Source organism: Gopherus evgoodei, chromosome 7, assembly GCF_007399415.2.
Source record: "Gopherus evgoodei ecotype Sinaloan lineage chromosome 7, rGopEvg1_v1.p, whole genome shotgun sequence".
NCBI lineage: Eukaryota > Metazoa > Chordata > Testudines > Testudinidae > Gopherus > Gopherus evgoodei.
The window spans coordinates 60,077,936-60,103,712 of NC_044328.1; the positions used below are offsets into that span (position 1 = coordinate 60,077,936).

At 41.0% G+C, this 25,777-nt stretch overlaps 1 protein-coding gene across 1 annotated transcript in view; it reads right to left on the bottom strand.

Moving 5' to 3' along the window:
• RET (ret proto-oncogene) overlaps positions 1 to 25,086 on the bottom strand; it is a 116,171-nt gene extending 91,085 nt beyond the window's left edge. The window contains exon 1 of the mRNA XM_030570942.1: positions 24,757 to 25,086. Coding sequence (XP_030426802.1) covers positions 24,757 to 24,802 — 46 coding nt within the window. The 5' untranslated portion in view covers positions 24,803 to 25,086. The remainder of the gene's footprint in view (positions 1 to 24,756) is intronic.
• Between the last annotated feature and the right edge of the window lie 691 nt (positions 25,087 to 25,777).

A 25,777-nucleotide genomic window follows, 5' to 3' on the forward strand; every position in this document is an offset into this window, starting at 1 on the left:
AGCCCTCATAGTCTGGAACACTGAGAACCAAATTGGCCAAAGCACTGGAAATGCACACTATGGAGCAATTTTTGCAATCAGATGGATCGAATGACCTAATAGGTCTTATCTATCACTACTTTTATGCTTTTATAAATAATAATTCTAGGCTGTTACCCAATTAGATGAAAATCCAAAATACGTTATAGTTACTAATTTTTCATTAAAGACAAATGCAATCTTTTGTTATTGCAAAACTATTTGTAATGGGTGAGCCACAGCAGCGCAAAGAAACAAGATAAAGCAGTCTTATGTCAGAGCTCTCTGAGTGCTTCCGTCTGAGCATTCAGCTCAACAACACAAAGATGGCTATGCTGGCTACAGGAGGACTTCAAATGGCTCTGTCTACTAAAATTACTTTCAGGGACTATTACACATGACATCATCCAACTGTGACTACATTAAGTCAGGGCAATTACTGCTAATCAACTTAGACTATATCTATGTAGTTATTTTTAGAGGCTTTATTGAGGTTTATCCAGAGAGCATACTGTAGCACTCCCTTTGGCAAAGATAGCACGATGTTCAAATATTTCCAAGTAGAATAGCTTCTTCCTTAAGCCTTTTTGTCTTTGGGTTCATGCTTGGCTTTCCCAATCTGTTTTCCTCCTTCCTTCCACTTCCAAAGGTTGGTTTCTTCTGCAGACAGCTACCTATCCACTCACAATGAAAATGCATTAGTACCAGAGACATTTAGTTAAGTGATGAAGTACCAATCGCCAGGTGCAATTGTCCTTCAGGTATGAAGTTCCCCCTTCTCTCTCTCCACTCATTCAATTCTTGAGTAATTTACTCAGAAAATTATGATTGTATACAAACTAGCAATAACCATATTTTCAGGGTCTGCAGCTGTATGCAAGGTATACAGTATATTCACCAGTTACAGGAGATTATATGTTTTACCACCTTCTGGACACCAAGTAGCGAAGCCAGACAAAAGTTTACAGATCCTGCATTACACAGGTGGGCTGGAATTGGCAAATCTCCTCCTGGTCTCATCCCAATGCCTGACTTGCAGTTGTAATCCCAAGCAATATGTAGTGCAGGACCCTGGTGCACTCCAACTGCCAGGAACCCCGGTGCACTCCAACTGCCAAGAACCCCAAGCAGGTGATTGCTTTCCCTGTGGTTAGGGCTGACCCTTCATACCACACAATTAATTTTAGCTTCTGCCAACCATGCTGTTCCAATTAATTTTTTTATTACATTAGGATTTCAAGATGGGATTTTCAAAGAAGTTTTAAAGGAGTTGGGTGCCCATCTTCTATTCAATTTCACTGATGGAATGGAAGATGGGCATCTAACTCCCTTAGGTGTATTTGCCTATCCCAGCCTAAATGTTTTAAGCCGAACAGGGCTTTTACGTGCAACACAGTTGACTTTATTGCGGCTGCAGGCACATGAAAGTAGAGAACTTAACCCATGGACTTCTATCTAGAAACCATCTACACCAAGAATTTATGAGTGAGGGGATATTCTGAATTAACTGGTATCTGGGGGTCTGGATGTTTATCCAGACCATCTCAGAATCTCCTCCCTGAAAGCTAGGTTGAGTATCCCACCACTGCAGGCTTTTTTGAGAGATTTCCAATGCTCCAGGATTTCCAATCCACTCAAACCAAGGAAGAATAACTTTTGCCAAAGTAGATCCAGATTTCAGTTTCTGCCTGCAGCTAGAATGCTCTGAGGTACACAACAATTTATTCAAAAAAGAGTTAACCCCCAAAATCTGGTAGTTTTGGCTCATGTTCAGTTTCGATCCAGACCAGTTCTCTCACCTCTAAACAATGCATATAGTGTGCTAATAAGATGTAGTGAGCAATAATAACTACACACAAAAATCACATTAATGGAAGCAACACTGCTGTGTTATTTACTTCTGTGCTTATAACTGTTGTCACTAATGTGCTTTGCATATACTTCGATTAGTGTTTCATTACAATGATATGAAAAAGGATTTTGTTAGCTTTTCCGTAAGTCTTCTCTAGCATCTCTCTCTCTCTCCTTATTTTAAAAACATCTTCTGTTTAGCTATTCCACATGGGGCCCAATTTTCCTCTCACACCAGAATAAGCCAGGAGTACTTCATTGTTGAAAGTGGATTTAATCTAACATAAGTGGAGAGGAAAATATGGACATTAGAGTAAAGAGAAGTTACAACTCCCATTCTCTACCTTCCATAAATAAATCCTTAGACTAGCTTTTATTATTTGAGCTGTACTTATTTAGGAGTCTCTCTTGCTCTCTGTACACACATGTAACTCCCATTACTGTCAGTGGAAATTATGCCTGTACATCAGTAGCAGACCAGAACCCAGCACATTGAAATCTCTAGGGTCTCTTGTTTAAGGGGAAGAGCCAATGAACTTATTTGGATTTTTTTCCCCTTTAAACAAATATAATGTAACAGATACAGGCACTGGATGATTCTCCAGAACAGGAGTAATACCCAAGAAAGAGCCCTAATCTAATGTATTTAGAACAGTAAAACAGGGAACTAAACAACAGGAACACAGATTTTGTTTCCAGTTCCCACCATGAATTGCACAGACCCACCTGATAAGAGACTTAGGGTATGTCTACACTGCAATGTATGCCCAAGATTAGTGGAACTCCAATCACCTGACCTACATTAGGGAGCCCAGGACTTGAGTGTCGACGTTATATTTTAATCCTAGGTTACCAATTTTCTGACTCATGCTCAAACCTAGGCTCTGGCATCCACACTGCAGTGTGCAGACCCAAGTCAAAGTAATCATATCCCAGAGTCTGCAGCGCCGCTTCCCCCAAAAATGTTGCCACTCTTGCCCTAGCACCATAGTGCATAGTGGGAAAACTTTACTGCCCTCCCTTGCACATTACCAGGGCACAGCTCTCTTTGCATAATAATTGATTGGTTTGCTCTCCATTGAAAACCTATGAGGCTCTGTGATAGCGTGCTTGCAGAGCAGTGATCAGAACAGAATGGATTAACACTGACCTGAGATGCTGCCATTTGCCAAGGGAGGTGGAAGTGCCTCTGAGCTGACTGCAGATTGTTGGGATAGAGAGGACTAAGGAAGTTGTCCAATGGAATTGTGGGATACTTCCAGATGACTCCTGTGACCTGAGTCAACCAGAGCTGTTGCTACACTGCAAAGCAATAGGGCTTGGACCGCAGGTCCTGGCTTGACTTGACTTGGACTCTCCATCCCTGCAGGGTCCTGGGTCCAAGCCCTGTGTTAGCACAATTGCACTGTAGACACAAGGATGGTTAGCCCTGAGGCCGGACTCAAGCATGGAACTACACTGCAGTATAGCCATACCCTTAAAGGTTATAAACAAGAAAAATAAAAACCAACAACTAATGATGACATTTTCCACTAGATTAGATATTTCAACATTCAAAAACCCACACTTAATAAATCTTACTTGTCAGCTTCAAGTGTAAGTATTCCAACCATTTTTTAAAATCAGCTACAATAAGAGTACTCTACTTACATGCACTTTTTCCAGGTACAGAGATCAAAGTGCTTTACAAAAATGGCTATTTAGCCCAGATGAGGAAACAGATGCAGAAAGGTTAAATGGGTTGGTCCAGGTCACACGTGGCAGAGTTGGGAATAGAAACCAGCTCTCCCAATTCTAAGTGCGATACCCTGTCTAGTGGAGCACAATGTGTACAGCCTATTGACTAATCAGTTTAATGTGCCATCACAGTAACATGAATCCTATGGCAACAAATGAGTCATTCACTTCCTTAGAGGGAAACACATGCAAGTGGATGTCTGAAGCACTTATAGTCATTGTCACCCATTAAAAAGCTATCAACATATGCACTATTCTTGCAATCTTGAATAATGGGAGCAAACCTCATGTTATCTCCTTACAAGACTCAATCATTTTTCTCTCTTAAGATATTTTCCAGTACATGGTTCTCACCTGCTTCAATACTTCTACAGCTGCCAGTTATATCTAAATATGGGGCAAATACATCAGAGGCTGCTCAACTACCATTGCACCTCCTATAATCATTGTAGTGAATTTTTGTGGCAATTAAGTACTTTTCCATCCCTCTGTCAGGTATCACAGGTCTTGAATCCTGGTCCACAGGACTCTTAGGAGCTAATAAGCTCCAACTGGCCATGCAGTGACCTGCTAACAGTTGCTAGGGCAGAAGCTGAACCCCGAAGAGGACTCCAGTCCTAGAACCTGATTGGCAGAATGCTTGATGTCAATAGCTTCTATATAAACACAGCACAGGAACAGGAAGTTGTCCATGCAACTGGGATCCACCCTGCTCTGGACTGGTGTTCCTGTTCCCCTGGCTTGACTTCCTGGCATACCAGCCTGGCTTGACTACTGGCGTTTGACTTGTGGGTTTGATCTCTAGCTTGTCTCCTGCCTCGGCGCTCCTGGTATCCCAACTCAGCCTGACTCTGACTCCTGACCTCCACTTTGTTTTCTGCCTTTGACCCCCAGTAACCCGACCTGGTCTGATTTTGGTTATTGATTTGTGGTTCTGCTCTTAAGTTTGTCTCCTGCTTCTGATCTCCCAGTGTCCTGATCCAGCTGACTCTTGACTCCCAACCCGTGACTTTGGACCCTGGCTCTGACTACTAGGTCTAGCTGCCCACGACCTGGCCTGGATCCTCCTTGTGAGTGTCACATCCATTGTTTACATGGCACCTTTGCACTGCTATATCCTCTCTAAGCCAGATTTCACTGTTCTTTTTACACCCTGAGTCTAAATGCAGATATAGGTCATAGAAAGCACCAATCTATATTCTGGGCACATGCACAGATACCATATAAAGACCAACCTGTCATGGTTTCTGAAACTCTATTTAATCACACAAGCCAAGTGAAATGAATGGAAGTTTTGCCATTGACTTTAATTAGGCAAGGATTCACCCAAAGTAATTTAGCTTCTGTGTCTTTGTGGCTTTTACAATGGGAAAATTCATAGTGTTAAACAAACTTCAATCTTCCATTCAATACTTGTTTGGAATGGCAGCCTAGTACTAATAGTCAGTAACAAAATAGATTCAGACACTGCCTCTATAATATCCTTCTTTGATTCCCTCTGCTTCACGTACACCTGCATACACCAAGCTGGCTGGGTTATCTGTTTACCCACACCATTTTCCATGGTAACTTGGATATTTCCTCTACTATGAGTCTCAGGCCTTAAAACTGTTGTCTAAATATCCAGTCCATCTGTTTAACTCATATCTTGGTGATGTTACTGCTTCAGATAGGAAACAAACTGCCACTCAAAAGACCACAGGAAAGTGACATGTGGCGGTATTAATGATCTGAACAGTACAGTATGTTTTTAAGTATGCAAAAATACTACATAGAAAAGCAAGTAAATTTTCCCTAAATAAAATACGTAACCCTTCTGCCAGGTGAAGCCAGCAGCAACAAGGGCCGGGTTCAGTATCTAGGTACAATACAAAACCGGCTCGAGCCCTCACTCAATGACCTGGGACAATTACACACTATCCCTTGGGCGCCTCTAAGAGGCAATACTTCCCCTCTCGCAAACACAGAGTCTGAGTGTAGCAAAAGCTTTTAATAAAAGGAGGGAATTAACTCAGCATTAATTTGGGAAAACACCACAACTAGGGCTCATAAACACAAACCATGAGCAAAAGACCCACCCCCAAGTAAGTTGGGCAGTGTCCTTTTCCCCTCAGGGTCTTAAGTCCAGCAACCCAAAAGTCCCTTTAACTCACCACTAGATCTCAGGGGAGAGCTCATCCAGACTCTGCTTACAAATAAAGGCCCTAAATCCTGGCTACTGAATTACTATTTTATTTCCTGTATCACCCATCACAACAGGGTCTAAGAACTGCTTGATTCCTAAGTAACATTTTTGCTTCATAAGGGCAAAAATAACACGAGGTAATTCAGTCAATTTGGTCAACACTAAGTAATTACATTGGTCAAAAAATTAATTGCGTAAAGCTAAGTCTCTGTCCACCAGACTTTCCTGCCTTCATCATAAAACAAATGTCAGCTTGGAAAATAAATAGTAAGAAAATAAGTACAGCCTTACTAGAACATCATATTACTGGCTGTCCCGTCTTCTCCCAACATCATACCTCTGTTGTGATAAGGTTTTCACCTCAGACTTGTCTATTTCATTAGCATTTGCTAACCCATATTCAATAAATCTCTCTTGCATGTGGTAATAAAAAAGCAGAAACGCTTTAATTAAAAAGCTGCTCTATGCATTATTTGTACAGAGGTTTTTTTCTTGTAATGTTTGCTTTATCTGCTTGATAGAGATGGGCTGTGGAAATAGCCAGCATGTTAAAATGTGTACACAGACACACACGTTAACACATTAAGTACACCTGTCGTCATACACAATGAACATTAACAAAGTTTTAGATACAAGGATCTAGCCGTTTGTGAATAAATCAGATGACCTGATGAAGAAAAAGTGCCACAGGGTGCATTGTCCCCAGGAAATTAAAAACAGCCCGGATACAATGATGATGTATATCTATAGTTGTGAATAATTATAATCACTGCCTAGCAGAAACAATCTTAGGATTTTCTCTAGCACTCATCACTGTCATATCTAAATGTTGCCTAAGTAAATTAGTTCTGCACAGCAAGAAACATACTCGACTAAATGGAAGAGTCTGTTCTTCACACCTCACCAATTCTCGGAAGCCCTGCTGGGTTTAGGTGCCATTAACTTCAAATTTAAAAAAAAATCCTGTATGGACGGAAAGATTTAAGAAGGAGCATTCTGCAGTTTGCTCTAAAAGCAGTTAGTCTTTGGTTGAGCCAAGTCTCCTCAGACAGGTCATTTCATAGTTAAGCCTTCTTAAAAAGAACATTTTTATCCCAAATTCTCACGTGTTTCAGCCTGATTTTTGCAAGATATGTCCTAAAAAAGAGAAGTTATCTTTGGAAGTCAAGAGATACAATTGCTGATATAGCTGGATCCTGTCTCACTGGTAGTGTTGAAAAACAGAAGTAGAGCTGGTGGGGTTTTTTGTTTGAAAAAAATGACAATGCAAAGTAGCTTTTTCCCCCTAAAACTTTGTTGCAGGCATGTTTTTTGGTTTTTCAACAAAGCAGAATCACAAACCAACCCAGGATGATTCAGATTCTGTTGAGAATGTGACAGAACCGGAGAGAGGTGGATGGGAATGCTAGACGAATGGCTCTGATTCTGATCCATCTCTAAAAGAAAAATCACCTCTGTGAAACGACTCAGGAATACAGATTTTAAAATCTAGTTCTATAAGCTTGTTATTGTGTTAGATTTTCCTTGTTCTTTTTGGCAGCTGGTTTTCAGAAAAAAGCAAACAAAGGTGTTTACTCAAGGCTCAGTTCACCTGCTGTTCCACCTGGCCCTTCTGCCTCAGGAGCTGGGGCCGATCTCAGATCAGAGATAACTGTTCTTGCAGGGAGTGAACTTTCAAATCAGACACGCTTTGGGGTCTCTGTTGCTGGAGACAAGGAAACTAGTTCCAGGTAATGCCATACAGCCTCTCACATCACCCTATTGGTTACCAACCCTGTATCCTCATTTAGGCAGACAGTGCTCTTTGGATTAATCCCCTAAATCCTTCAGGCTTCTGAATGCCACGCTGGAATAATATGTGATTTGCTCCCTAGTAATGAGGGTCAGCAGAGTTCAAGGGCACTTGCATCATCCTCTCACAGACAGAATTTATTGAGGCAGAAGAAGGGCGAGAGAGCTTTGAGAGTTTGTTCTGAAATACTGAATCATGAGTTTCAATGGGGCTGATGGATTTCCAGAGGCAGAGTGGAACAATCTGCTTTGAATTAGCCATTATCCTTTATGCTCCCCCATGTTTCCTGTCATCACACAAGATGATGAGTTACCCTTTAACTCACTATAGAATAATCTCCACTACCAGGGAAAGGGCAGTTAAAAAACCCTGAGCTATTGGCAGGGAAGATTTGAAAGTGCAGACTACCCCTGAGCTCAGTTTGCTGTAAGAACCAGAAGAATCATTAAAGTCAGAACAGTTCATTCATCTTGTATATTGAGCACAAGGATGATGGGGTGGGGGGGGAGTGCCACAGCTACTAAATTTAGGGAGATGGGACAATATGATGAGAAACTGTTATTTCTCCTTCCCACTTAGAAAACATACAAAGGTTTGATGGCACTGATAAGTGTCCATCAGAGAAAGCATTAGTCAGCCATCATTACTATTTCATGATTTGTATTGTGGTGCCACCTTCAGTGGCCAGGACATGGGCAGTCATCCCAGTAGTCAGAGCAGGAGTTGGACCAGGATCAGAACTGGTGTTAGAGGCCAGATTCCAGAACCGGATGCCCTGGAGCAAGGCCAGGCAGGAGCAGGGCTGGGTCCAAAGCAGAAACAAAGCAAGGCAGGACTGGAACAAGGTGTGACACAGAGGCCCATTGCTGTCAGCTGGCAAAGGGTTCCGTGTTCTGTAACAATGACTTCCAACAAGCCTGACAAACTCACTACACCTAGCACACTGCTTTCACCATATTTATCCATAAAGAATACCATGTGAGGTCTTAAATGAAAGCCAAGATCTCACTGATCATTAATATCATTGTGAAATTTATGTATAAACACTACATAAAAAGTTATGTATGTCAGATAAAAATACATTCCTAAAGTCTGACTCAAGGCAGGATTAACAAACGAGGTTTCTGCCAGACAAAGGATGGATATTTACCTGTTTGCCTCAGTACACATGTAAATTAAGCATTGTAAACCAACACAGTGGATGTTCTGTTTGCATATAAAGGCACTGTGAAGTCAATACCAGGGAATAAACGTGAGGGTGTCATCCCGAGGCTGTATCTACACTGAAAACGCTGCAGCAGAACAACTGCAGTGCTGTAGCTGAGCTCTTGTAGCTCCTCAGTGTAGACACTCACTACATCAACAGGAGGGATTATCTCATCACTGAAGGTAATCTACCTCTCCTAGCAGTAGCTGGGCCAATGGAAGAATTCTTCTGTTGACCTAGCACTGTCTACGCTAGGGGCTAGGTCGGCGTAACTACATCTCTCAGTTTGGATTTTTCACTCTCCATAGCTATGCCAGTGTAGCTTTTCAGTGTAGATCATCCCTGACTCTAGGGACAAAAAAAAAAAAAAAAAATTGGGGGGGATACAAGGAGAAGGTAAAAGGACACCTATTTATCCTTCACCGAGGAAGCAAAAGGATAGTGCTTTTGCATTAATTAAAGAAGGATCCCTGCCATCTTGGTTGGAAACGCTGGCAGATTGCTTTAAACAAGCCTATTACATTTGCACTTGAGGAAGCATGTTATAATTTTGTTGTACAGGTAACCTTTCCGTTTCCATTATCCTGACCATCTCAAACCTTAATCTTTGATAATAAACTTCTGATGGTTTTCACTATAAATACATCTCAGTCCTGTTATATAAGAGCTGATTCACAATTAAATCCAACAAGCCCCGTGTCTACGCTGTCCAGCACACCTGATATTTTTGTGAGTTTCCAGTGACAGGATATCCCAGGGGAACACTTCAAAAGAGGCTTGGGGAACAGGGTGCATCTTTTGTTAACCTGCAAAGCAAAGAGAAGACTAGTATTGCCCGAAGGAGATCGTCTGGGCGGCTAAGAGCCTGGTGGTGTCAAGGAGCTGACTCCTAGCTAAGCACAAGCAAGTCTTTCTCTTGTTAGAGATGGGAGAGGAGGTTACAAAGTGACTCCCATTTCTGGACACCCTGACAAGTGTCATGAAAGGTTGGGAACAAACAGGTGTAGGCGCTATCGTAGCCATGGAAAAATGCTTTAAGCAGCCCCTGAACTGCTGCTACGCTTAAGAGCCAGTCTGCTGATTCTTCCAATCAATCAGATGGTGTAGGGAATCAGGGACCTACTCCAGGGCAGCTGCATTCATCTGGTTGCCTACAGACTGACACTGCTGCAGGACCAGCTCCCTGGCAGTGCCTGTGGGCCCCAGCCACAGACCAGGAGCCCATTGTTCTAGGTGCTGTACAAACAGAACAGAAAGAGAATATAAGTAAATATGCAGCTGTAAGGCGGCCCTAACACATCTTTACCATTTGGAAGGAGACTCAATTTTGAATTAATTTTAAAGCCATTTGAAAAGTTTTTTTTTAAATGAAGAATTTTTCATTTTCACTGAGATTTTTAAGACGTGTGGTGCATATTTTGCCTTTTTTTACAATGATGCAATAAGCAAGTACACTGCAGTCACTCTGCAATCTGGCTCTTACCAAACATAAGGTTTGTTTGTGGGGAAGAGGAGAGAGTGAGTTAAGTGTTTTGCTTTTCAGATTTCCCTGGCTTTGTATGATTTGTATTTTTAAAGTTATATATTTCAGGTTCTTTTTTGGGAAAGGTAAAAGAAAACTGAAATTTTGAACAGAATGGAGAATTATTTTTAAGCCAAAAAAGAAGTCAATCTAGTAGCACCAGCAAACCAACATTCATAATGCTTAGCAGCTTGGACGATGCTGGGGAAGGAATATGTAAACAAACATAAAAATGTATTGTCTAGTACAATTCCCAGTATCTTTGTTTTGGCCACAGAGGGCATGATCTAAAGCCCATTCAGTCAAATGACTTCTATGAGGGCATAATCCAAAACCAGTTAAAGTACTGACTGATGGATTTGGCATCATGCACCATGAGAATTCATCATTAACAAGAGCTGTTATACCTGGTGCCCTCCACCAGTGTTGAAAGCGAAGGTTTTGGAAACTTACATACAGTGATATGTGTACTCTACATTTGGCAGCAAGGAGTCCAGGTTCTGCTCTTCTGCAGCAGGCTGAATATGCTGCAGCAGAATTGAGCGAAATAATAATGGAGGTTTTATTTAATTAGACATGAAAAACGATATGATCAGAGTAGTCTTTGAGATAGGATTTAATTTTTAATGTACTGGTATTCACTTTATTTTAGACTTCCCTCCACTTTGCCAACAAGCTACAAATATATTGCCAATGCATCAAATATTTTGTGGAAATTCTGGAAGTCTTGATATCTGGGTAGGGGAAAGGTGGAGTTTTGTTACCCAGGAATCAATCGAGGCTTCTGGGATTAGAGAGTTGGATACATATCCAATCCTGCCCAAAATCTGAGGAGAAGGAAGTAACTGGTTTTTGGGAGGGAAAGCCTTGAATTTATTCCCTATTCCAATAATCTTGGGCAGCAATCAACTGCCCCATGCCTTCATTTTTCCACTGTATCCTTCATATTCTAATAGGTAGGTGCTATATCTGGATGGTGCTGCTAAAATGATCAGCAATGCAACAGTTGGCAATGATGACATGAAAATAATCTTTAGACTTAAGAATTATGCCTCACTGAGATAAATGGGAGAGTCCATCTGATTCACAGCTGTACTTCAACTCAACACGGCATTGGTTTACATTTAGTTCCCATTTGGGAAGATTATTGTGGCAGAAGGGATGGGTGAAGCTGTTACAATACAGTTGCTTTCCAGCAAGTACAGCAGCAAATGTAATTTCATTTAAAAAGAGACCACTATTTAAAAAAAGAAAAAAAAATTACACATCTACTATTGTTACAGGTTATCTAAAATCTGGAAGGGACTAGAGTTTTCGTTTATTTATCTTGGAACAGACTGTAACCTTCTTAAACGCATTAGCAGACACTTAGTGAATTTGACCATGTGCTAAGGCCAGATTTCCATGCATTTCCCCAGCATAGTCAGTGACTTTTCTCCTGTATATGTAGGTCTGACACCAGAGAGAGCGAGACACACAGACATGCAGTTTAAGAATAAAAAATGTGATTGCAAATCCCCCAAACTGGTAGGTAGGGTGAACTCCAATTGGTTTAATATTGGAAATTAGTTGTTCAACTCATTCTTTTTTCCTGCTGACTAGATTTCCAAGTTCATAGCTTTAAACAGCCTTAGTGGAGAGTGGTAGAACTTTGGGCTTTTGGTCAACCTAAATTGAGAGCCCATGTTTAAAAAATGGTGTTGTGTGGGCACTCTGCGTGCTAGATTTAAAAATCAATGGTGGGTTTATGTTCCACATTTTGTTTGTGTGCATGTGTGTGTCTGTGTGTGCATGTGTATGTGTAATACCCAGGGCCGGCTTTAGGCCTATTCCACCAATTCCCCCGAATCGGGCCCCGCGCCTAAGAGGGCACCGCACCCAGTGAGAATCCCTTCCCTGGCTAGAGGCGCCTTTTTAATTTTTACTCACCTGGCTGCGCTTCGGGTCTTCGGCGGCACTTTGGTGGCGGATCCTTGGCTTGCTCTGGGTCTTCGGTGGCACTTCAGCAGCGGGTCCTTCAGTGCCACCAAAGACCTGGAGCGAGTGAAGGACCCATCGCTGAAGTGCCGGCGAAGACTCAGAGCACCGCCCAGTGAGTACAAGCTCCACGTGTTTCTTTACATGTGTGTGTTTTGGTTTTTTTAGTCATCCCTGATGGGGCCCCATCGAAACTGTTCGAATTGGGCCCCACACTTCCTAAAGCCGGCCCTGGTAATACCCAGTGATAATTGGAAGCTGTTTTTAAGTATGGGCACATCTTTAGATGAGGAAAATGGTATTCTACAGTATTCCAAGTAAAGTATGCATGAATAGCCCTATTTCCTATCATCTCTTTAATTAATTAAGACCCATGATAGCAACACTTTTGTAAGGCTAGTGGTACCCACGAGCTATGCAACTCTTAAATTTTAAAAAGCATCTTTACAGACAACAGCATGTGCCTAAAAATCAGATATTCTGGCATGTAATGACACAGTCATGTAATGAGAGTGTCTGCACTGAGAAGTGAACATATGAAATTTAATCATACAGCACAGCCCAGGTGCTTAAGCACTTTCACTTTCAATGGCAGTTCCACATGTTTGTGGCTTTCTGTTGTTCTGCTGTAGGAAAAGGTGATGCAACAACAGCTCAGCTTTAAATCAAAATAAAGTAGGATTCCAGTAAGTCCTTGGGAAGAAAAAACAAGAGCCTCTGTTTCTTTCTCAGTGGATTTATTAAATCTGTAGCATTTCCCATATGCTGCCTTCCCCCTACTAATAATTCGGAAGCAGCTCATGCTCAAATACTTGTTATACAGAGCATAGTGCATTTTAAATGAAGTGCTTCCTTCTGGAGTGTCCCGGAATTAGAGGGGAAACTGTATAACGATTAAGTGTATTAGCCTGTGAAACAGACTTCCCAAAGGAAATCTAGAAGCTAGGGAAGTTTAAAACCAGCCGAGCATTGAAAAAAAAAAATACATATACATACACACACACACGAACATCCTGCATTGGTAGGGAACAATTCTGCATTAGCAAGAGGATAAATTACATCAGGGTTCTCAAAACAAGGGGTCACAGAAAGGTGAGCAGAGGATGCGGTATGGAAAGGGTTGAGCGCTATTGACAGACATCCTAAAAGGCTTTTCCTACCGTTGATTTTTTTATGATTTTCAAGATAACAAGAAATTATCTAACATCCAATCAAATGACTGATCTCAGGATGTAGATCTAAATTCTAACTCTCTTCCCTTCCTCAAAGTCTCAGACATGGTATGGCAAGTAAAGAACAGGGCTTCCCAGAGGATTCAGGGGGCCTCGGGCAAAGCAATTTCGGGGGCCCCTTCCATAAAAAAATGTTGCAATACTATCAAATACTATATTCTCGTGGGGGCTCCTATGGGATCCGGGGCCTAGGGCAAATTGCCCCCTCCTCCCCGGGCGGCCCTGGTAAAGAAAGATATTACCAATTAACCGCATCGCACCCTGTCTGTGCATTGTTCTGGGCAGCAAAGCTAAGGAAATATATGGGGAATCTGTCTCATTTACAAGGATTAATGGTAAAGCCCTTCAGCGTTCCCTGCCCTAATGATAAGGACAGTGGGAGAGGCATTGAACTCCGTCAATGCGAAGTTCCAACTCAATGGGTTTTGAGAGTGCTCAGTACGTGACAAGAATTGCTCTCTAGAAAGGCATGGAAGACTATGAAACAAATGTAGTGCAAAGTCCAGTGGTCATTCTGGAAGCTGGAAACTCCAGCAGCTTGGCTCAACATTAAAGGGATGGGGCTCCAGGCTAATTGGCTGTTGATGATTAATTATGTGTACGTATCTATCTGTTTAGATATATAGAACTGTGTCCATCTCAGGCTCTAGGTACTTTATGATCTTTTAAAAAATACAATCAGTTATAAAAGTACAAACCATTAACTAACTTCAGTGGGAACTCCACCCTCTATAGCAACACCATTCACCCAAGCTGGTCAAAGAAGTATTTCAACTTCCCTTAAAAATGCCTTCCCCCGGTCCCAGCACAAACTCAACCCTCCCCAAGAGCCTACTGCAAAAGACAGATTTTGCAATGTGCTCTGAGGGTCAACAAATTCACGATCTTTCAGACCAAGGTAGCAACATGACTTCCAAAGGGCCTGCAAAAAAAATCCCCTACCAGCAGTTCTCTCAGTTATAAATGACGGGGCTTCCAGTCCAAAGACTTTGGCGATCACAACTGTGGCACGAACACAAGAGAGGAGTGCAATGTTAATAAGGAAAGTATTATAATAACCTGTGTCAAAGATCTCTTACTAACAGAGCATTTTACGAACAAGCAAGCCTCAACTCCTTTTGACCTCAAATCACTATTATCCTATGGGTGAACTGCAGCACTGCCAATCCTAAGTATTCAAATATCATGAGTCAGGCCCCCAATAAGTCATGAGTCCAGCTTAAAAATCATTCATTGTTATATCTATCAGGCATCCACAGAGTTTATATTTCAAGGGGTCTTTTTACTAGCTTTCTGTTTTTCAGCCTTTATGGAATACTTGGGCCATCTTTTCTGCATACTCATAAAGGCTAGAATCTATTATTTCAATAAAAAGGAAACAGAGATTCCCACAATCACATGGCTCCGAGAGCCAAGGCATTATGGAAAAAGCCCCACTCAATACTGTGCAAGTTACTGAGGCACACTGAGAGCCCACGGTGACCTGGCTGAGGCAAGGAATAGAATCTAGGAGTCCTGACACTCAGTTACTTTCTTTAATCACCTATCACCTAGATGTAGAACACATCTCAAAACAGAGCATTATTTCAGACCAAAACCTAATACATATAAAAAGCCTGTTCTCCCCCAGCATCATGTGTCTTGGAAACCCCTAGATTATGAACAAAGCCATTATATATGTGGATTTTTGTTCTTGTTGGGATTTTAAGATCCCCTAGCTTGATTCTCTTCAGGTCACGTCATTTGTTGTTGAGTTGGCAACACTTACATTTCACTTACATACATTTTTCAGACTCCATACTGAGAACAAAGGAGTGTTTAAAAACTCTCTGGATGCCTGAAACAGACTCATAACTAAGCAATTTAGGACGAGTCCTGCCATCCTAGCACAGCCAGGCAAGAAGAACTGTTTATGGTACTTTCTGGTTCAGAATGCATCAGGGATGTTAGATTAAAATCTGCAATAAAATTCCACACTAAAATCATTTTCTTTTCCATTACTTGAAAACCCATGCACTCAAAATCAAAACTCAGGTATGCTCTATCCTTGCTATTCCTTCTCCCAAACCAGATTGGCGGGCTAGGTACACAGAAAATAAGCAGCAACAGCTTTTTGTACTGTAGTAGCATCCAGAGGTTGCCCAAATTGTTATAAACTGTCCCTGCCAAGAATAGGTCACAATCAATAAGAGACAATCAGGTTCTTGGTATTTGCATCCAATACTGTTTGCAGAGCTATTCTGGGAATATAACACAGAATATGGTGTGCACTATATAACTCAAATACACCTAAGTAGCGGCACAGATGATGTTAAATAATACAACATTTGCTTTGCACCATAAGTTATAAATATCTCTAGTTCAAAAAAGAACCAGGAGGCTGATACAAAGACCTTGAACCAAATCCTGCCATGTCTTACTTAGAGTGGTCAACTGGGCTTGAGTAAAAACTACCTATTGGAATAGAAGGTGCAATATTAGGTCTATGAGTGAGAGTACTCATCTTTGCTTATGCCTTGGAAACAACAATGGCCATGATTTTAAAGTTGGTCAAACTAGGGCTTGCTTTTCAGATGAGAGTGCTCAGCACTTTGACCTTCCAGCCCCTTTAAGGTGTCTCAGATTGCACTCCCAAAAAAATCACTAGTCACTTTTGAAGACCTTGGCCAATGGCATTAGTTGCACACTTATTTTGTTGCTTAACTAAGATATATTCATGCTGAAGAGCCTGAAACATGCCAATTTCCCCCCGACTCTCCATGCCTTCGTGGAGTAAAAGATTGAAGCATGTTTTTTCAATTCTATGTTTTTTCCCAGGCTGGATGCACTAAACTTGTGTGCCATCTGCCATCCTGTGCCCACTGTGCTTTGTCAGCCTGATCCCCAGAGAGATAAAAAGTGCTGCTTCTGGAACTATTGAATCTCTGTGACCAGTGGGCAGAGAAACTTCAGCAAAGATAGTTTGAGCTGTTTAAATCTTACTTTTTCCACACAAGGTCTTGCCCACTTTGGCAGCAAGGTTATTGAGTGGGATCTGGAATCAGGAATTCAATGCCAGATTCTTTCACTGAGTTTCTTTGTGGTCTTCGAGTGTATCATTTTACCTCCTGGAGTTTTGAACGGACTGATTCAGCAAAAGAGTCCTATTCACCGAAGTACTTAAGGATGCACGTAAATGCTCTGCTGACAAGTAGGACCGGCTCCAGGCACCAGCGCAGGAAGCAGGTGCTTGGAGCGGCCAATGGAGAAGGGCGGCACATCTGGGTCTTCAGCAGCAGGTCCCTCAGTCCCTCTTGGAGAGAAGGACCTGCCACCAAATTGCCGCTGAAGAATGAAGCGGCACGGTAGAGCTGCCACCGAAGTGCCACAGATCTATCTTTGTTTTTTTTCCTTTTTCATCACTTGTGGCGGCAAAAAAGCTGGAGATGGCCCTGTGACTAGGAATAAAGAACATCCTTAAATACCTTCCTGAAATATCTTCTAAGAGTACCTATCACCAAAAAGTGAGAAAGGTTAATTAATTAAAATACTTCACAAATATTCAGATACAAGAGGCGCAACAGAAGTGCCACATATTAGTATTATTAACGGAGTTAGAAGTTTCTTCTGAAAAGATTCTTTTCCCTTTTAGTTCTCACAGTGCAACTGCAGGTAGGTACATCAGACAAGGAGCAAAGAGAACTCCCTTCGTCAAGATCTATTATTTCAGTATACTCCTTAAATTAAAAGTTTTTTAAATTAGCCTGTTCCCCTGCTGGTAGTGACATTACATTCTGAATATGACCTATGCAATTTTATAAACTAGAAAAAAGGACTTTGCTTTATAAAGTGGTTTTCCACCCTCAGTATTTAGACTTCAGGAACTGTGCCCTCCTGTCTTAAAATGCTGTAGACCACATAACAATAGAAATTTCATTTATAAAATAGTTTCAATCAATTTGCCAGTGTCTATTTTTATTCTTTGTGCAAGAAGCCTATTACAGGCCTAGAGCATGCATATTTCTAACCCGCTTCTCCTTTGAAATGACTGACTGTCATAATGCACACATTAATCATTCTATATTGGATACTCCCTATCCAAACATACATAATTCATTTCAAATGGCTCCTGTTGTTTAAGGGCACAGATGGATGTCATGGACTACATTTGAGCACACTGTAGCTTCCCTTTCAAGCCAGAGTTTATGTAATACAGTTGGACATTACATTCTGTTCAGCCAAACTCTGCTCTCAGTTACTTCTGGGCAAAGTCAATGTCTTGGTCCTGGATTTACATCAGTAGAACAAAGAGCATAATTTGGCCCAATGGCTGGCACTGAAAAGAGACATAAGATTACGTTAAAGCCATTTTCAATTACAGCTTTTGCAAATGGATCACTTTTTTGATTCTCATTTCTCTTTGCAATGAGATATTAATAATGCATTACTATGTGGAAGAGGTGACCACTCTACCAGCAGATGCTGAGCAAGGGAACAGGTATACAAGATAGAAAATATTATGTAGCTAGAGGGCTGCTCTCTTTAATATTTGGACACAGCTCCCTGAAGGGAAGAGGTGTCAAGAACAGCAGCGCTCCCAAACTTGTTGGGGTACATTCATCTCTGCACTGGCACTAACACAGGGATGGAATGGAGGTGCCTTGCACCACCCCTACTTAGGGGCTGCTGGGATAGGTTCAGCCCTTGGTACAGGACTGGATAGCCTCTGCTTCAGTGGCTCCTGTGGGCCACTGACAGGATACAATTACTACAGTGCAGGGCTACCCTCTTGCCATGCTTGGGTCTGTGAAACAGAGCTTGGGTAGGAGGCAAAAGGGAGGTGCTCCAGGGCAATGGTGAGTTGAAAATGCACGAGTTGAAAAGCCATTAGATAACCATTAGAAGCACCGTACCCATTTTCTTTGTACAATCGGAGAGAAAGCTGATTTAGTTACTCAGATTCCTAAGGTAATTCAGTTGGACATTATTAAAAAGATTAACTCAGTAAACTTTTTAATTTCCTTGCTGTGTGTGACCACTGTAACTTCCCCTTAAGGCCTCTCATTAAGTTGACTGCTTTTGTGTTCCATTGCAGACGTTCTACTCAGCACCTTTTCCAGATTAAAAGACTTTGAGCCTATTTACAGACCCATTTCAAGAGGAAACTTTTTTTCCTTCCAGGAAAAAAAGATATAAGCACAGCTCAAGAGCAATTGTTTGTATTCAAGTAAAGCCTACTGTCCCCAACTGAGACCCCAGGATATCATGCGCTGCACAGTCCCTGAGTTTACCTTCTAGACAAGATGGATAAATTGAATATTATTTTCCTTTTTTATAGAAGTGAATCTGAGGCACAATAACTCATCCAAAGTCACACAGCAAATCTGTGGCACAGCTGGGTAACTAAACTCAAATCTCTCCAGCCTCAGCCCTGCACAGGAACCACAAAACCATGTTTCTTCTATTGCAAGTACTGTATTTATTCTCGTAGATTCTGGAACCAGGAGTGTGGGAGGTGCTACTGCATCCATGGGCTTGAAGTGGTTTCCATTATATACAGGGTTTACAGTTTGGTTCAATAGCTCTTAGCACTCCCACTATTGTTCCTGCACCCATGTTTATTCTTGACATGCTTCTGATGTTTCCTTTCAGAAATGGAGAGTTTAAAAAGAAGTCAGTTTAGAGAAAACAACTGGACAATAACTTGGTGGATTTTAATGCTCAGAAGCTGCCAAATCAAGAGACAGCAATGAACAAGTACCAAGAAAATTAGAAAATTCCCCCCACAGCATTGCTAATGTATCTCATTCTGAATATGCAACAACCCTTGCTAATAACGACCTTGGTTACTTCAGACCTTGTCTACACTAACACAGCTATGTTGTGCAGCATTATCACCACAATTAAAAATAAACAACATCAGGCAGAGTAACTGTCACCCTCAAAAAACCAAAATCAAATGATTCAGACCCGTCGCCAGAAAATGTCACTGTTGGCCATTCTAGTACTGGAGAACTGAAGGTCAGGATTTGACTACAGAAAGCCTGTGTTACACATTGTGTGCATAGATAGGCTGTAAGTGAACTTTACACAGAAAAGCTCTATGGAGAATACTGGCCTCCTACATTATTGAATTTTCCTAACCCATGAGATACTTTATTTGCTGCTTCAGTTGTAGGTGGAGCAGAGCAGCCAAGGACAAAGGTTTGGGGAGGGGAAGAGAAAGAGTATGAAGTCTTACCTTCAGATTATTTTCACAATATCACATACTACCATTATATATACATATATATCACATACTAATAAAGTTCAAAGAATGTTATTAAGGTTGCAAAAAAATAAATAAATCAAGCAATCAAAGAATTTACCACCCATCCAGCATCTGTGGACCAATCTCAGGCCTTTTCAAAGCCTCCAGTCACAAGTGGCAACAGGGCAGGTTGCAATCTGAACAGAGATGCCAACCATTTAGAGCGCATGGAAAATGAACTAATCTTCTTCACTCCTACAGGAATCCCTCAAGAGAAAGGGTAAGAGGCAGGGTACACTTACACTGTTGCTACCAGAGATGTACCTATTCTTTGAATGAGAGATCTTCAGACCAGCACCTTTAACGAAAAGTATGTTCACTTGAAGGGAAAAAGAAAAGTGAAATTATCTTCCATTGTAATACGACAGATAGAAAATTGGATGCTGACACCATTCACTAATATGCAGATACAAGATCAACGTTGTCATATGAACTGACTACTCATGTTAACGTTCCAAATAGCCTTTCTATTGATCAAAATCCATTGAATGCAGTGTTTAAACATAGAGATATTGTCTTTTTTAAAACCTTCCTATTAATTTCCTTCATGGGAACTTTGCTTGCAGTCATGACAAAACCCATCAATGAAGTGTCATTGCACTGTCAAGCGGGCTCCAAACAGACTAATTGACAGTGCTCGTCAGACTGGTAGGAAGACAATGTCCTTGCCCTGAAGAGTAGCACACTGAGTAGCAAATGTGTGTGCACATGTCCATTTGGGGCAGAAAGCTAGAGAAGAATGGATAGCAATGTGAATGGATTACAAAATTTAAGGTGCAATTTATTAGTCACCCATGTTTTTTTAAATGTGAACACAATTTACAGTGAATTGGGAGAACAAGGAATGGGATGGAATTGGTAGGATTCCTTGCAGAAGTTCATTTTCTTTGGGACTGGAAAGAGGAAAAAGTTGAGGCATGTGAGACCAAAGATGAATGAGGGAGGGAAGAGGTCCAGCTAGATTGGATGGACACAGAGCCCTTTACCTGCTTCCCCCTGAAATTAATGGGAGTTTTGCTTTCTTGATGTATGCCCTGATCCTGCAATGAGCTCTGTGCAAAACGGACCTCTAACATCAATAGAGCTCAAAGATCCATATGTGCAGAGGGCTCTGGGGCTCCACTGGGAGTAACACTGGACCCATGGTGCACTGTAATCACATGGCTTGGGAAGAACCTGGAAGAGGGGAGGGGACAGGGCATGAAAGAGAGTAAGGAAAAAAGTGATGAGATAAGCAGAAGCCAGGCTGTCCTATTAGTGTTGTTATTTCTGGCAATTAGGACCAAGGACATTTTGAACTTTCCTTTTCATTCTCATCTCCTTTTCAAAAAAAAGAATGAATAAGATTTTTTGAAATGACTCTTTTGGGGCCAGATTCCATTTTCTCCTGCCCTATGGTCAGGGTTATAATCTAAACAAATCAGAATGGAAATCACATATTGCCTGAACATCAGACTGCCAAAAAAAGAGAGAAACACACACACACACACACACACAGACATGCAGCCAAATATGCGTCAAGGTCCTTGAGCCACTTGATGATCTGCTCTGTAGTTCGATCTCATTAGCATTTCCTTGAACTGAAGATGTTAATGTATACTGGGTCCTTTTAGAGGAAGCTTACCGATATTCATCTACAGGGAAAACCCATTTTTCCCCTACCAAGAAGTACATATAATATAACCCAAATTACCTGAACTTTGGTTGAAAAAGTGTCACTTCTTTGAGCTGTTGTTTTATGAAGATCTGTCCTCACTCTACAAGTTTGTGCTCAGCAGAATCTACTATAAATTGCAGCCAGTCAAAATAAAGCATTAACAATAAATCTAAGAGCATAAAACAGCACATAAGAATCAATTGAGTATAGCTCAGCCCTTAGCTGAATACCAAAACAATTAAATTCATCTGTAGTTTTATATCATAGTAATCTAAAAAACAAATTATGTTTTAAATGGCTTGTACACAAGAGAACTTTCGTTGTTTCCACCTGTGGTATTCCCATGTCACAGCATTTTTTTCTTTCTATCATGAGGCATGTTTACAATGCAAGGCTTGCACAACTTAATCTGTCTATTGGCAATAAGTATCAAGATGCCCATTTCCTTCTAGAAATAAAAACTATATTCAACACAAGAGAGAACCTGAAGTGGCTAATTATGGTATTAACCCAGAGTATCCTTAGTTGAAGAAAGTCCCATTTTCCCAATTAATCACTTCAAGAGGAACTTTTAGAAACCAATCAAAAAAGCCCAGAGCAACTTGATCATGTAGCGTGCATATGAACATTCTATAGCCTCAAAACAGCTGTGGACTTGTAAAACTTTTGGAAAATATTTACAACGTACACATGAAAAAAATGCCTACTTTTGTCTTATCTGACACTGAAGAAAAACAAGTCCTAATGGGTGGAGAATCATCATCCCTATGCTATTTAATTCTAGGCCATTCAATGTCAATATCAATGCCTGCAAGAGAGTCACACCTTGCCAATTGTTTACTGTGATGCAATTAATAGCAGTTATCCTATCTTTTCTGTTTCAGAACTGCTTTAAACTAGGGTCTTCCATACTTTTCCAAGCCTAGAAACACAGGGGAACCAATCCTAATCTCTTCTGCTAGTAGGACACTCAGATTAGTTAACCCAAGTCACTTGGCAAAATACATTTTTATTCAAATTAAAGAAATATTTGGGTTAACAATTCAAGTGTGCACATGTGTTCACTGAACATCTACAAATTTAAGCTTTCAGACACTCAAAGCTATGGATAACTCAAACATGCACTAAGAGGATTGAGTGAAAGCTTATTTCTTTGTGTTGATAGCCTTGAATTTTTACACAGGTAATAGGAGATGCACTTTCTTCACCACCCATGATAAAAATATAACACTTTATTGTAGAATAGTGTCTGTGCTTATCTTTTCCAACCGAATCTGAGAGAAATTAACCAGTTTTCCACTCCTGCCCCCCAGCACGTGTAAAATTTACACAGCATCATGACAGGGGCATTTCAGCTTCTAAATGGGTTGAGGCTCCCTGTGTTACTTATGAGAAATTTGTTCATACATCCGAGACATAAGTGTTTACCACTATGAACTTAGCTTAAAGTGACATAAATAGGAGTTGATGTCACACTGTTGCACAATGTGAAACAGTGCTTTCGCTCTAGCCATAGACACCCATTTCACACTGCTAATATGCTAGACTTCTTAAGTCACAACGAATATAATTACCCTAAATTGCATTGACAGTTTTTCTGAACAAGAGTCTTCAAAATGCGTCAGTCACCCAAACCTTCCTGGGGTATTTATGAAGGAGCAAAGAACATCAATCAAAACGGAGGGCAAAAACAAACATTAATGTTTGCAATAACAAACCTGACTAAGCTTTCTCTTAATGTACAGGTGGTAACCAGCAATCTATTTTATTCAAATAGGCCAACATAAAAGAATCTGATCACTTACTTCCATGCTATAGATGAGTCCAGAAATTAGTTATTTATGGATTTACTTAAAAAAACAAACCCAAAGGGTGATTTGATATTTAAAGAGGAAATGGTTTTAAACACACATATTTAAAAAAAAATAGGAAAAAAATTGAAGGCAAGAGTAAAATACATGAAGTCACAGAAAAATCTTGAGCACAAAACTTCACAAACATTTGCTATATGTCATCGCAATTTGGTCCACCATCACATTAATGTCAGTGAGTTTATTCATTCAACTTGGATAGAGATCAATAAAAAAACCACTTTCAAATGAATACCTGAACTATACGATCTATTACCCAAAGCACGTACATGGGAAATACCAACAAGACAAAGAAAAGACAGGTTAGAATATTACTAACTTTACCACAAGTGTAAAGAAAATTGATTAGCCAGAACTAACAAAAGCTAAAAGAAAAAAAGATATCATAGATTTAAAATACAACAATGTCTAAATCTTTTCACAGTAAAATGATCTGTCCGGTGCAAGCCATTGCATTTATTTTTAAAAAAATAAAAAGCTACATGAGGTTTTGGACTCTCAGTGAACACATTCCACCCATTTTTTTCCCTCAGAAATCTTCGTTTTTAGGTACTAACAAAACTATAGGAAAAATCTGAAGACATGTAGATGTTTACAATAATGTAGGAAGATAAAAAGGGCAGGGAACAGGGTCAAAGGGTCTTCATGTTAGAGTAAGAAATAGAGAAAAAAGATGCAGCCTTTAAGTCTCTCTGAGAACAATTTAAGATGCTAAGGATGAATTTATCATAATTATTAAATTTAGCTTGATAGCAATAATAAGGAACAAGTGATACATTGGATGGAAATCACAACCACCAAAACATAACACCTCATTTCCTTCTCCTTTAAATCAACCAGTGATCTATTTTTTTTAAAAGGTGTTTTTTTGGCAAATGTGTTCAACTGTGCCCTGGCTCCCTGAGAGCACTGAAGGAGTTCTTTACAAAACAACAACTTTGATGTATTCAAGTAAACATTAGAAACACTTTGGCAAACACGACCATATGGATGGGAAAGAGATATAAGGGATTTTCTGTTTGCCTTTAGAAACTTAACAGCTGTGAAAGCATCAGCTATGTTATGAGCCAATAACTTTTCATCTTTCAATCCTTTTCATTTATCAACCCAAACCCAATTTAATTTGATGATGTAAAAAGCTTGGGGGGGGGGACAGAATGAATAATCTTTCAGAACCTTAAAATAGAAACACTTTAATATTCATTCATCTTTCACATCATAAATTTAGAGAACAAGGAAACAGATCTGCTGTAACTTAGTTTTAGAGCCTAAAACGTGGAGCAAAGATATCAAACTTATTTCTATCTTGTTTATATTTGGGGGCAGGTTGTTTTTTTTTTCCATCCTAATCAGCCACCAGCAGCCCTGATGACCCACCACCACAAACTTCCTGGAGTGATTAGTTCAGAACTACTTACCTTCACAAAGGAGGAGAAAACCTACTATCCACCCAGTGAAAGGCATCTTTGCCCCTCCAATAATCCTATTTTCCCCCCTAGAGTCTAGATGCTGAGAGTACTCCTGGCCAGGCTATTTTCAAATGATTACAATAAGCTTTCCAGTAAATTGAGAAAGTCTTTTTAGCACGTAATTCCTCAGTCGGGCTGACCCATAGTCTGGGGCTTCTCAGCTCTGTGCTCACTCTCTGTTAAGTGCGGTGATATAATGATGCTAGGGAAAGGGAGAGGGAGAGACACAGAGGGAGAGAGAGATTGCAGTGAACCTGCTCAGATGGTGCTGGGCTGTTGTCTCTCAACCTCCCGGTAGTGGTAGCTCTGCTTAACCAGATGCTGCCTGCATTTAGCTGGGCAGATTTTAAAGTCCTGCTGCCAGAGTTGTGTCTTCTCCCCTAACTGGGAGAATTGACAAACTCTGTCTCGTGGTGCCCTGGGCTGCAATGAAGACCTGTCCTGGATCTCCTATTCAGCCACTGACTCAAAGAGAGGACAAGAACCAGGCACTGGTAAGTTTCCTTCCTCCAGGGGGACACGATGAGAAACGGCCACTGATTGTGCTGCCTCTGGATGTCCAGGCTACTGATTCTCCAGAGAGACACTAAACTTTCGGCGAGAGGGTATGGCCTTCAGAACACGATGCTTAACACTCTTCACCGGCTGCGGGATCTTCACCAGTGGCAGGAGATGGCTTTTCTTCTTTGCCAGAGCCCGGCTGGTTGGGGTTTTATTGCGTGCCCATCAGCCGCATGTAGGCGAGTCGGTGCTGGAGGAGCTGCAGCCTGGGGTCGTCTGGGCTGGGTGAGCCGGGATTTCGCAGCTGGAAGTTGCGGAAAGGGTTTGCTTGGTCGTGGTGGTTGGCGGAGCTGCCGATTTCCTAATGAGCCTGCTGGTGCAGGAAGGGGTTCTGCCCCTGGCGGTGGAGCTGTGCATCACTCAGCCCCAGCAGCAAATGGACTGCCTGCTCTTCTCCACCTAACGAATA